The 12,809-nt window shown below is 48.6% G+C and overlaps 2 protein-coding genes across 27 annotated transcripts in view; one reads left to right on the top strand and one right to left on the bottom strand.

Moving 5' to 3' along the window:
• The window catches only part of APAF1 (apoptotic peptidase activating factor 1), a 129,705-nt gene extending 121,110 nt beyond the window's left edge, over nucleotides 1-8,595 (top strand). Inside the window, exons 27-28 of one of the 2 annotated variants that reach the window (XM_084796587.1) lie at nucleotides 2,219-2,318; nucleotides 6,776-8,595. In XM_084796587.1, coding sequence (XP_084652713.1) covers nucleotides 2,219-2,290 — 72 coding nt within the window. In that variant the 3' untranslated portion in view covers nucleotides 2,291-2,318; nucleotides 6,776-8,595. Of the gene's footprint in view, nucleotides 1-2,218; nucleotides 2,319-6,775 lie in introns of those variants that run through there. The other variant, XM_084796588.1, reaches the window with a different exon arrangement.
• The window catches only part of ANKS1B (ankyrin repeat and sterile alpha motif domain containing 1B), a 999,563-nt gene continuing 994,282 nt past the window's right edge, over nucleotides 7,529-12,809 (bottom strand). For 18 of the 25 annotated variants that reach the window (XM_084796560.1, XM_084796580.1, XM_084796571.1 and 15 more), the window contains 2 exons: nucleotides 12,205-12,372; nucleotides 7,529-9,411 (listed from right to left, as the gene is read on the bottom strand). In XM_084796560.1, the coding sequence (XP_084652686.1) occupies nucleotides 9,301-9,411; nucleotides 12,205-12,372 (279 nt within the window). In that variant the 3' untranslated portion in view covers nucleotides 7,529-9,300. Of the gene's footprint in view, nucleotides 9,428-12,204; nucleotides 12,373-12,809 lie in introns of all 25 variants that reach the window. The other 7 variants (XM_084796578.1, XM_084796579.1, XM_084796583.1 and 4 more) reach the window with 2 other exon arrangements.

The raw sequence follows: 12,809 nt of genomic DNA, 5'->3' as shown, positions 1-12,809 counted from the left end.
TTTATTTTGGCTCAACCATGAGGAAGTCAAGGCAGCAGGAGATTAAAGAAGCCAGTCACATTATATCCACAGCGAGAAGAGAGCAAGGAATGCCTGTGGCTTGTAAGCTTTCCTCCGCTTACACAGTACAGACTACTCTCCAGGGACCCAGCCAACATGGGTGCTGGGAACCGAACTTAGATCATGATGGAGCAGTTTTCACTCTTAATTGCTGAGTCATCTCTCCCAGACCCCAGCTATGCTCTTTTTTTAATGGTATTTCCTAATCTTAATTTTGAACATCTCTGTGTAAACTTTAATCTGTGTACCCTGGGCCTGTGTGCTGAGAGCTCTCTTGTGTCAGTGGCTTGGCGTGAGCTGTTCTCCACTACCTTCCAACCCCAATTATATTTTATTCCCTAATGTTATCTTTTATATATCCTTTAAAACAACCTTCAGTGGTTGATGGTCTGCCCTGCCTCTCTCACCGTTCTCCCTTTTCTGGTGACACTTCTATTTCTTTATACTGGCATTGCTTATTTGAAGTGTCCCTGTTAGATGGGACACTCTTGAAAGGCAGATGCACTTTAACACTGGAGACTAACATTGCCTGCCCCTGCAATTACAGCCTCAGTGAATGTTGAATGATTGAAGTTCCCAAGTGCCTGGATGCATACGAGGTTCTCAGTGTTCCCTCATCCGCGAGGTTATTGCAAAGGTGCTGAATCATGTTGTAATCTATTGCTAGAGTTTTCTTTATGGTCCTGTTTTTATCACTTTCCTGTGAAATATCATTAGGGGAATGTAAAACTTCACTTGGAGAAAAGAGGTTTGCCACTAAATTATAGGGAATGAATAAACATATCCCCCGAGTGTTGAAGTCTGCAGGAGAGGCTGCCTATTATTCAACAACTGCTTTATATTATAATTTTCTTAGTGACCTTTGGAGAAGGAGAACTGACTTTCTAATAATTCCTAGTCTCAGAAGAGTGTCACTGGAAAAGATTCTTTGCTCGCGTCTCCTCCCTGCAGGTCTGTGGATGTGCTAAGCAGTTATTAAGATGCCTGAATGAGAACCTCAGTTACTCTTAGGCCGTGAGGTTAACTGCAGAAGAAAAATTCTTCCAGGCATCTGTTCACATGGAAGGGGCTGAAGAATTGGATCAAATGTGGTGCCCATCAGAGACCAGGCCTTTGAAGTCACTTAGCCTTGGATGACAGTTTGTTCCTGGGTTTCCTGCTAGTACGAGAAGTCTAAGACTTGGGGACTTTTCATTTAGGATTTCAGAAAGTGAGTTGCTCATGTTCACTGCAGATTCATTTATAAGGTCAGAACTTCAGGACTGGGAATACAGCTGATCACAAAAAGTGAATTGGTGAATAGACAATGTACTCCTGTCATTATCCATCACCTTGGACCAGGGGCATCTAAGGTTCAAGTCTGGATATGTAGTCCGAGCTGTTGGGCAGATTTCAGGGCATTAGGTCCTGAGGAGGACTTGAGTGGGGGCTGGGGCAGGTGCTCTGAGGAGTTAGCATCACAGCCACTCATCCTCAGATTCACTTCTGGCTACTCCAGGCATGAGTCACCTTTGCCTCATCTCCACAGAGCTGGAGATTTGCACACGAGGCATCCCAAGTCTTATATTTATTTCTTTGGTGTGTGTGCATATTCATGTGTGCTCATGTATTTGTGTATGTGTACCTGCATGAGTGCATGCTCACTCCATGGCGTGAGTGTGGAGGTCAGACAGAAGTCAGTGGATCCTAGGGGTTTAGCTTAGAATTTGTATCATCAGGCTTGGTGGCGAGCATCTTTACTCACTGAGCCATCTTACTATCTCCCCCCTCCCCTTTTGAGACCAGTACTCATCCCAGGCTTCTATCTTCCAAGTGTTGGGGTTCTATTGGTATACCACCTAGTTTTTGACTAGCATCCAACCCTGGTTTTCCTTTTTTGGAAAGCCCAGCCCCACTGGTCTGAGTAACTGGTTTCAGGTGGGACATGACTGGGTTTTGTGGAGGTGAACAGTCTTGGTGGGAGTTGGGGGTGGGGTGGGGGCACAGGCCTGCGTTTCAGTCTCTTGGGAAGATCACCCACCGGTCTCTGGGGGGATTTGAGATGTTCTTTCTTCCCTCTTGGCTTGACAGTGACTCGAGCCTCTCCACCCTGGTATGGCAGCAGGTCTGCTTTCCTCATCTTGGACTTGTCATTCACCAACACTTTTTTTTTTTAAAGACAGGGTTTCATGTAGCCCAGAAGGCCAGGTTCACCTCAAACTCAGAGTCCAGAATGACCTTGAACTTCTGAACTTCCTGCTCTAGTGCAAGGCTTACAGGTGTGTATTCTTCTACCTGTTTTATACATTTCTGGAGATAAAAAATACCCAAAAACCAAAACGGGGCTTCTTTCATAATAGGCAAGCACGCTGCCAACTGAGCCACATCTCCAGCCATGTGGACTAATTCTGGGGGAAGGAATGGAGAGGTTTACTGTCTGAGAGTGGCTTCAGCACCAAGCTGTGGGCGGGGTGCTCTCCACACACGATCTAACTGAGCGCTACAAGGTGTTCGTTCAGTTGCCTTTCTGGAAACACATACACAGAGATGTTAAGTCACTAGGCTACAGACTGGTGGGGAGCAAGAGCTTGGCCACCTAACTGCCTCCCATGGTAGCTCCTGCAGGAGGTGCGGGGAGGAGGGTCTGGAAGCACCGATTTAGTTCTGCACTCAGGCCATTCATTTTGTGTGTCTGCTTCAAGCAGCTGGAGCGATGCATCAGCTCCCAGATCCCATAGTCAACATCAGATGACGTTTTCTGCGCCCAGGGAGCTTCTGGTAGTCAGATTCTCCCCTCTTGTGCTCTTTGGCCATTCTGATAGGAGCCTGGTGGACAGCAGAGACTGGGATGTTTTGGATTTGCCAGCATTTGGCAGCTGCCTGGTCTGCTTTTGCCTCTCAGGTGATGGGAGGCATTGAGGAAGGGAGCCTTTGCTCAGCTTTTCCCAGCTGTTCTAAACTTCGTTCCCTTTGGGCCGTCTGGGCTTCAAAGGAGCAGTCCCAGAGGATTGGGAATGAGGGGATTTAAGACTATGGCGGGCAGACACAGGTTGGCTTGCTTTGTCAATGAGCTTAGTGCAAGAGTTGGTTGTACTAACATTCTAGCCGTGTGACCCCAGAAAATGATTTGATATTCTTAAGGATCTGCTTTGGAGGGAACCACTTGTGTCTAGAATTCTCCCAACCCAGACCTCACCCTCTCCAGGAGATGGGGCTGAGGCAATAGTTTTAAAAGTTCCCCGTGTAATTCCGATATGTAGTGGAGTTCAAGGAGATGCCCTCTGCCCTTGGCCGTGATGCCTGACAAGGCCAGTTACCTCTGCACCAGAGCTGAATGCACCTGTGGCGTGCGAGCTGCTCCTTAAGCTCCTTCTGCAGGCACAGCCAGGCAGCACAGCTGTGTGTCAGCATGGGGCTTTTCCCTAGTTCAGCGCCCCCTGCAGTCTCCGCCTTCTTCATCACTAGCGCCCCCTGCAGTCTCCTCCGCCTTCAGTCTCTCACCTGTGTGAGCTTGCCTTTGCCTTTAACCTGTTTCTGTGGGGACTCCTCCCAAATCCAGCCTCTCTCTTTCCTTTACTAACAATTCTTTTGTTGTTGGGAGTTTTTTTTTTTTTTAAAGCTTCCTAGAGAGTAGGGGTAGCCAGTGGTCTTTATGAAGTTTGAGGGGTGGAGCTTTCTGGAAAGCTCTTAAAAGCTTGGCCATCCAGGTACTTTAGTCCTTACCATCCTTTCTCCTGCCTGGAATGTGAATACACAGGGCAGTGTTCTGGCATCCACACTGAGACAGTGAGGTCTTCTGTCACTGATGCTAGAAGCCACAGGCTCGGGTTGGCGGGGTAAGGGTACAGAAGAGCCCGGAGAGTAGGAAGGAAGGCACCTACCACTGAAAGAAAAGTATCGGCTCAGGACCCCCAACACCAAGATCTCAGCACAAAGGAGATTTATTTGCTCCAGGGGGACAGAGGACAGGGATAAGGGACAAGGACAGGAGCCAGAGGAAGAGGCAGAAGGGGGAAAGAGCAAGGGAGGAGGGGGCATTTTTCTCTGGAGAGGGACAAAGGACTGTGCTTGGGTAGGGAGGAGACAGATGCGGCCCATAGGCAAATGACAGTTTATAAAGGTAAAGGGGGAAATGAGATGTTTAATTTTAATTGAGCATGTTAATTAGGTGAGCTAAAGAGGGCTTTTGATTGCTGGACTTCAATACTTTGATAGCTGGACCTTGGTAGTCAGCCTCAGGAAGAGGAAGTGGACAGACAGAGGCATAGATCTTGGTGGCTAGCTTTAGGAATGCCATCTAATGGGTTTGTTCATTCATTTTCTAACAAGGCAGAGGGAATTAGGGGGAAGGACAAGGCCTGCCAGAGCCATGCTCGCCGTGCTGGCCAGATCCCCGTCAACCATCATGGCCTGTACTGCCTGTCTCTGAAGTTCATGTTGCATGAAGGAAGATTCAACCACTCCCTTGTAGAAGCCACGGCTGTATATGGCCTTCTAGTTTTTACTGAATTATGTTTATAACAGATACTCTCATAAAGCAATGAAATATCAGGCAAGCAGTACCAGCACTGACGTGTGCCACATGCATGTGGAGGCCTTAGAACAACTGTATGGAGTTGGTCCTCTTCTTCCACCGTTAGCTGGGTTCCAGGCATGGAATTCAGGTTTTCCTGGCAAGTGTTTTTTCCTGCTAAGCCATCTCACCGACCCCACACTTAACTTTTAAATAGTTAGTTAGTTGCCAACATCTCAAAACGCGTCACTTTCCCATAAGAACTCCGCTTCCTTACAAAGCTTGTGGAGGTGGGGTCTTATTTCTACTCCTGACAATCTGCTGGCACAGTTGCCTCTTAAAGGGCACCCCACTCGTCGCCCAGTGTCTCTGAAGATAGCACACCTTGGAAATGCTGATAAAACATGTCAGAAGTGCCTTTTATCTCCTCAGTCTCCCAACTCCCTCCCCCCTTTCTCTCTCCTCCCTATCTCCCCACCCCTCAAAAAGCTGGGCGTGCACTTTTGAGAAATGTGGAGAATTCAGCTTCTTGAATGTCAGAACACAGTTGACGTACGTAGTGTCTTCCTGGGGCGGTCTTCACTTTTCCTCAGTGCCTCCTTTTGGCCTCTTGTGAGAGAGAGTAGCATGCTCTGCCCCTGTGGGGATGACTTGGTCCAGGACCCCCTCACAGATGCGCCTGTTGTCAATCATCTGACTGCCTTTCTCTCTTTGGCGGAATCAAGTAGGGCCACTCATGAAGGAAGCCTCAGCTGCAGCAGATAGCTGGGTGAGCCCGCTGGAGGTGAGCCGCATGGGTTCGCTCAGCCTTATGCCCCCACTTATCCCCCCCCCCCGCCCTTTGCCTCTATCATGACCCACTTCTGGAAAGTTCAAGGCCCAAGCAGCTTTTATAAACATAGGTCGCTGGGGGCTTGAAGAAGAAAGACGAACACTGTTCTGACGATGAATGCTAGGTAGCTATGAATCTCTGAGTTAGACACGCTGAGGACACTAGGTCAGGTCTGGAACCATCTATCTGCAGAAGCAGGTGGAAGGAAAATGGTGTGAATTCTCAGAAGAATGACTTGAGATGAAGCCAGGATAGTTAAATTGAGTCCTTCTATGGAGGGGGGTACAAGGAAACAGCACTGTATGCTGGGTGGTGACCAGGCGACAGGCCTGAGTCCTGTGCGCAGGTCTCACTATGCTTGAGAACTGGCTTCTGTGGGAATCAGCGCTCTGTCCCTGAGGCCAACAGCAGTAGATGTTTGTGAGGCCATGTGGGCCTGGGAGCAGTGTGCTGGGTGGGCTGGCAGAGGCTGGCTGACCAGATGCTGCTGGCTTATGTTGGTTGGGCATTGCTTCTATTAAGACAGTGTTTACAAGCATCCTATTGCTGCTTGTAGGACATGTACTCATTGAATGGCTGGTAGAGAAAGAAAACTTAAACGATCTAATATTGTAAAGCGGGTTTATTCCGTATAAATTTTCTGAACGTAGACATTACATTCTAGCTCACTGGAAACTAGGCTACTCCCCACATTTTCAATTCTATTTAGAAACAGGGGTAACATCACTTGGAGTCCAAATGCAAATTTTTACTGGCTTTTGAGAATGTGGCCAGAGGCCCTTTAAGCTTAAACTTCTGTTCCATTTTATCCAAACATTAGATAGGCTGGCGACATTCCCAAGCAGTCCAACTTGAGAAAAACCACCTTCATAAGTTATTAATGAGTGGGCATAATTTTCATAGGGTTCACTTATTCAGAGTTATTACAGAACACCATTTAATAAGAAAAAATTAAATGGATCAATTGAATTCAAGTTCCTCTCTAAAGGGGACATTTAAGTTCTCTTTTGATTAATGTTAGCCTTTATAGGCTGTCACGTTCACTCTCTGGTTATCAGGTTTTCCCTTTTAAAAAAAAAATCAGCTATAAATCTTATATTCCATGGCTGAGCTGGCTTTTCTGGTCTGGGCATGTCCCTTTCGCTCTGGCCATGGGCTGATCTTGTGCCCCAACGTTCAGTGGGTTTGGGTGAAGGTGGAGAGGGCGATCAGGGTTAACTCTTGCCTTTCTCGCTGAGGCTCACTGCAACTGTTGGTGTCCCCGCTCTGGAGGGGCTAACTCTGCCACACGGCTTTCTCTGTCCTTACTGCACCTCCAAGATGGCACCAGCATAAGAAGACTGTCCTGACCCACCACGTTACTCTTTTACCTTTTAACTCCTCCCTTCCAGCTGGAATCGTTATGGATACAAAACGTGGCAAACGGTGATGATATATTAAGACTGGAGAAAAGAAAAGGTAATAAAGGAACAAACCAATCTAGTGGGAGCATCACAGTGGAAAACCCCAGTCTCATGGGTCCCAGGTCCCATTCCAGCCCAGTCTTCATTGGTTTTGCTCTTCCCGGGCCCCTGTACCCAAAAACTGCTTTGAGTTCCCAAGGGCAGCAGTCATGGACTGGGCAACAGGTGATTCGGAGGTCAAAGGTCATGCAGCATGATGGTCATTGACCGCAGAATCAGCGTGCGTGGCCCATACCCACCTCAGGCACACGTTTTAGGAAAAAGATGAAAGGCTTAGTGGATGATGTATAGGGATGTATAGTGGACGCTTTCCCAAGAAAGCTATATATGTTGTGCGACGGGGCAGTTCATTTATTTTTTGGGTGTGTGTGTGTCCCCACTGCTTTAGAAATATCCATTTTACCTATCCCCTCCCCCCTTACGTGCAATGCAAAGACACGGTGGCTTATGGCTGAAATTGAAGCTTCAGGGGTCATGGTTACTTTTTCAGACCGCATGCACTTAGAAATGAGTTTTTCTCAGTGATGTTGCCAATTGGAAACAACAACAACAACAACAACAACAACAAAACCCCCAAAACCAAACCAAACCTCTTTATCTGTGGATGTGAGAGGGCTGGGCCTTTTGCCCTGCTCCTCAGTGGGAGTGGGGAGGTGCTCACAGAACGATGCCAAGCACCAGTCACTGTACAACTTCTGTTTTATTTTGTGTGCTTTTTTTTAATAGGATATAAATAATGACAAAAATTACAAAATTTATAACTGGAAGCCCAAGCTTATTTACACACAGGCTTGTGTGTCAGCAAAGGTACTGGTTGCCTCGCACCTACACAAGCTCCTTTTGGTACCATATTTTAGTGTTATTTTCCTCTCATTTTTACTACATACATATCAACAGTAAATAGGCAAAATATATACAAGGAACTATTCAGTTCAAGTAATTTAATATTGTATTAAAATTCTTCAACACTGAACTAAAACCATATAATTTGTCAGTTGAAATGAAATTTAGTTTTTCTTCAGAGCTCACCAACTGATGAATGTGATAATCTCAAGGTTTAAAATAATATCAGTTAATAAAAAAACATTAAGACAAGTTCACAATTTATCAATATCGCTATAATGAACTTCAAAATGATTCACAATATGATTGGTTAGAACAATATACATTAAAATGTTATTTTTCTATAGTGATATTGGTACTGTTTATATAATTTGATTCTACAGAAATATACATTATGGTATCATACAAATACTCCACAGAGACATTAAAAAATTAAAATACCTTAAAGAAATGTAAGTAAATTTATTTAATCAAATAGTAAGCAAACATTTTCTTAATCTGTTTCAAGAAAAGTTTTTATTACTTTGGAATTTCTTCTTTTTTTATGTTATTTATTTTTTTCTAAAAAAGAATTTTGCAATAGAATTTTATTAACACCGTTCTCAAATAAGGTTCCCATGAGAGAAATCTTGACAGCAGGAGCCCTAGATTATATATTTTTTGTTAAACATGTTCTTTAAAACACTTCAAAGGCTAAAACAAAATAAAACAGACCCCAAAACAACTCAAAAAGCCCACTTATGCAGGCTGCCGCTGCGTCATCACCTCGGGTCACCCAGAGTGCTAGCCTGCTCTGCTCTTGAGGAGGGGATGACATCAGGGCTTCGCAACTGAGCCAGGGCCTCAGGGCAAGTAGCAGTAGAGATATAGTCATTTGAAACCAGAAACATCCAGCGCAACAAACCTATTTTTCTTATGAATGCATTAATGAAACATTCTTTTAATAAAAATATTTAATACAAGACACATTTTTTCTGTGCATAATAAATTCCTCTGTTTTTAAATCACTTTTTAAATTTTTGAATCATTCAATAAAGGTTCCCTTTATCTGACATAGTTGATTACATATAAAATCCACAAATATAGAAATAGGGGGACAGAAGAATTTCCTGGCAACCGTGAGGGTTGCTTTGTCTTTTTGGATGAAACTGTACTCAGAGATACAATGATTTTACAGATGCTTTTTTTGGGAGGGGAGAGGAGGGGACTAGTAGTACTGTTTTGACTTCCCCTTCAAAATGGCTGACAGTAAAAACTTAAACCCAAGATGTTTAGGCAGTACTGGAGACCCCCACCCCCCAACGCCTCACTTTTAAAAAGGTACCCTCCCCAACTAAAGCAAAAAGCAAGTACGGGGCAGTTGAGCAGTACCTCGGAGGCGGTGGTAGCGGATTTGGGGTGCCCTGCGGAGCCCCCCTCGTGCCTCTAAGGGGCGGCAAAGTCTCGCTGGCAGAAAGCTCCCTAGGGATGGCCGGCGGCCTTCCGCCCGTGACGAGGCCACGCGAGCTGAGCAGTCTTCCTCCCGGGCGGGTGGACACGGAGGCGCGAAGGTAAGCCTGCTGCGGGGACTGCTTGGCGAGCAAGGCACCGCGAGGACGGGGCGGCGAGTATCAGAAAATCGTGGTTTCATACTTGGTATTAATGCCCCTCTTGGCTTCTTGCCCCGGCTCCACAATCCACGGCAGATTGGCCAGAGTCTTTTGCTCAGAAGGGTCGATCTGCTTTAAAACAGAAAGGCTGATGCCCGTTATCCGGCAGCTGGGCGGCGGCGCGGCCGCGCGGGCGCCGCTGGAACCCCACCTCCGGCCCCGCTCGCCCAGCCGCGCTGCGGTGCGGACCCGGCGTTCGCGCTTTCGCACCTGTACTGCACAGCGGCTCTGCAGGGGCCTGCAAGGGTGACGCGAGTGAGACCCAGCCCCGCCCCCAGGGCTCAGGCGTAGGAGCAGCGGCGGTTCCCACCCCTCGTGGGGTCCGAGAAAGAACCTGAAATCCTCACGAGGACCTTGCGGAGCCCACCCTCTTGCCAGCTGCCTCTCTGAGCTCTGGCCATGCCTCCCCAAGGCTGGTGGTCCTCAGGGCACCCATCCCTGTGCCAGGCCTCTCTTCTCCCTGTTGGCTCCCAGCCAGGGCGGTCCAGGGCTTGGCTCCAATACCACTTCCTCTCCTAGAAGCTGTACCTGCCACACCCTCTACAAAATGGCACCTGAACTTTCTGCTTCCCCGTTCCCCTGTCTTTCTGACACAATTGTTGGCAGACGGTCTCTTCCACAATGGATGCCAGAAAGGTGGGGTCTTATGTTTAAACCCCTTTTATTGCTGTTTTCTCTGAACCCGGGAAGCTCCTGGCAGCCCAATGCAAAGAAGGCATACAATAAATGCTTGTAAGTCAATCAGTACTGTTAGGATAAGAAACGTACTGGGGTGGATAGAAGGCAGGTACAGATCCTAGAGGGAGGGGCAGGTGGCAGAGGAAGGAAGGAGTTGGCAGACGCCTGTCAGGCTGGGCCTTGGTAGACTTCGCTCTGCCCTCAGCTGATGCTCAGACGAAGCCAAGCACATCAACTCCCGGGCAGTAGCTAAGCTCTGAGCTCTGACAGGCCTCAAGTGAAGCTTTTTCTTTCCCAGGTGGGTCTATCATCCTTTGCCCATCTACTTTGCTCTGTAAACTGGGCCAGGGAATTTCTGCAAGGCCTGCTCAGTCTTCCTCTACCAGCTTTTTTAGCCTGCTGGAGGCTACAGGGCCTGTGCCTATGCCCCTGACGGGTCGCCTTCGGCTGTGTTTCCACAGAGTCTCCACAGGCCAAGGGAAGGACTTTGAGGAAGGGCAGTAAACAACCAACCAACCAGAGCGGAGGAAATGGGAATACTGAAGCCTGGGGGGGGGGGGGGGGGCTGGAACCTGAGACAGGCATTTTCCACTGTGGATGAATATTCTATGAGCCCTTACGGCAACAAACCCTTTTTGCTCTTCTCAAAGGAGCCTATGTGGACCTCAGTAAAGCCGGGACGAGACTTATCCAGCCCACACGAGAGGGAATATAGGTGTCTAAGTGACAACCCCCAAACCTGACGTGCGTTCTTGGACACTCCGAAGCCTAATCACACTCCAAGACACATTAGTTAAATCCACCCTCGGGACAGCATTACTTTAACCATAGATTTGTGATAAGTGTTTCTACGGGCCTGGCCCCGGGGTGACAGCATGCCAGTCTGCTTGTACTTCATGAAGCAGATACTTTTGTGGAGGAAGACAGGCAGAAATAAGAGGTAAGTAAAATACTCAGAAAATACTACACAGAATGAAAAGGGGGCTATAGTGTGACCAGGCAATCTACCCTTGTCAGGAAATGCTTCATGCAGCTGAAATCTGAATGATACTATGGAGTGGTCCATGCAGAATTGGGGGGGCGGTCAGGGGAGGCAGGAGAGCGCATTCTTGGTGTAGGACTCAAGTAGGATTGAGCAGTATATACTCAAGGAATGGGAGGGCCTGGGCATCGTGGACTGTGTGGTGTGAAATTAGGTTTTGGTATTTCTAGGTTGCCACGATGTCTGCTGTGTGGAGAGAGGGAGACCGTAGGAGGGGGGCCGCAAACCAGAAGCCACATCACCACCAAGGAAGGAACCTCTCTTCGGAGGTTAAAAATGTCTAGTTCCTCATGACACGGAGGCTGAGAGATGACGGAACGAGGAGAAGTATTGTAGCAGATGGAAAGGGTGGGGGTGCAATGCATTCTGGGGGCCTGCCCGTTGCCAATCCCAGAGAGTCTAGGATGCAGGATGGTAGCTGGAGCAGAAAGCAGATGGGAAGCTGGCTGGGGGCCTTCCAGCTTTGGGGTGTTGCTACTACCAGAGGCGGCGCTTTGAAGTCATACCAGCCTGATGGGACAGGATGTCTGTGGAGCCTGTGGGAGGGAGGGAAGGGAGGAAGTTCCTGGAGGGAGGCGGATGACTAGGAGGAGGGGCAGCTAACAGTTACTAGGCTGCCGAGAGGCTGCCCAGAGGGAAAGGCACCCAGGCTGTGGCTCAGGCATCTCAAAGATGATGCCTTGGCCCTCCCGATGGACGGACACACGGGGCTGTGGCATCTGGCTTCTGCCAGATGGGTGCCAAGGCATTGCGCCTCTGCAGATCTCTCTGGAGGGCAGAGGCGTGTCCCCTGACAGAATGGCAGGCGAGACCTCAGAGAAGGCTGCCCCCCAGACTTTTCTAGACCTTCTGGTAAGATGTGTCAAGTGCGGAAGCAGCAGCTGGTAGTCTGCTCTCACAAGGCTGGGGCTGCAGGTGGTACTTTTGGGCTCAGGGAAAGGTCTCTTTGAGACTGCGGAAACCATGCTAAGGATGATGGTCACATGCCAGCGGGAGGAGACCAAGGGAGAGGACAGAGGAGGGCAGGCTGGGTTCTAAAGACCTCCCTGCCCCCCCCCCCCCACCACACTGGGTCCTGTTTGCAGCCCCCCTCCCCGACTCTGGCTGCAGGCTTACAGATGTCTCTCTTTCTCTCTCCTACTTACCACTGACTTGCGAATGCTAACGCGGGGCTTTGGGATGGGTTTGGAGGGCTTGTTTTCAAAGCTTTCTGGAAGCGTGGAGGAGTGCCCTCCTTTTCTTGCTTGTAGAGCTAGCTGGTAAGCGACCTCAAACGCCTGCCCCAGTGTCAGGATGATTTCATAGGCTAAATTCTGCAAGAAAAACAAACAGCGAAACCACTTACGGTATAGGCACACAGTGGATCAGGTGTAACAGCTGAGGGACAGGGTGTAACTTGAGCTGGTGTGGACTTTGAACCACTCCACCTGCAGTGGCTGTGACTCAGGGACAAATCTGTAAGAAGTGGGCGCCCTGGGCACTGGTCATTGAGGTAGCATCCTTGTGTGGAGTCATACTGCAGGGCCCTCCCCCGACAATCTCTTATAAACAGTCCTGTGCAGGCAGGCCGCCGGCCCTGGGTGTTCCAACAGGTGCAGCTCCCTTGTGTGTGGTTTCTGTGCTCTTGGGGACTTGGAGGGGGGAAAAGGGGGAAAGGGGTTAGTAGCAGTATCATGGCTGTGCTTGGAGCGCCTCCATCACGCCTGCGCAGATGATCCCACACGCTCCATGGGAGGTGTTCCTGAGAAAT

Source organism: Acomys minous (assembly GCF_964271855.1).
Source record: "Acomys minous genome assembly, chromosome: 9".
Lineage (NCBI taxonomy): Eukaryota > Metazoa > Chordata > Mammalia > Rodentia > Muridae > Acomys > Acomys minous.
This window is presented reverse-complemented; position numbering and strand designations above follow the sequence as displayed.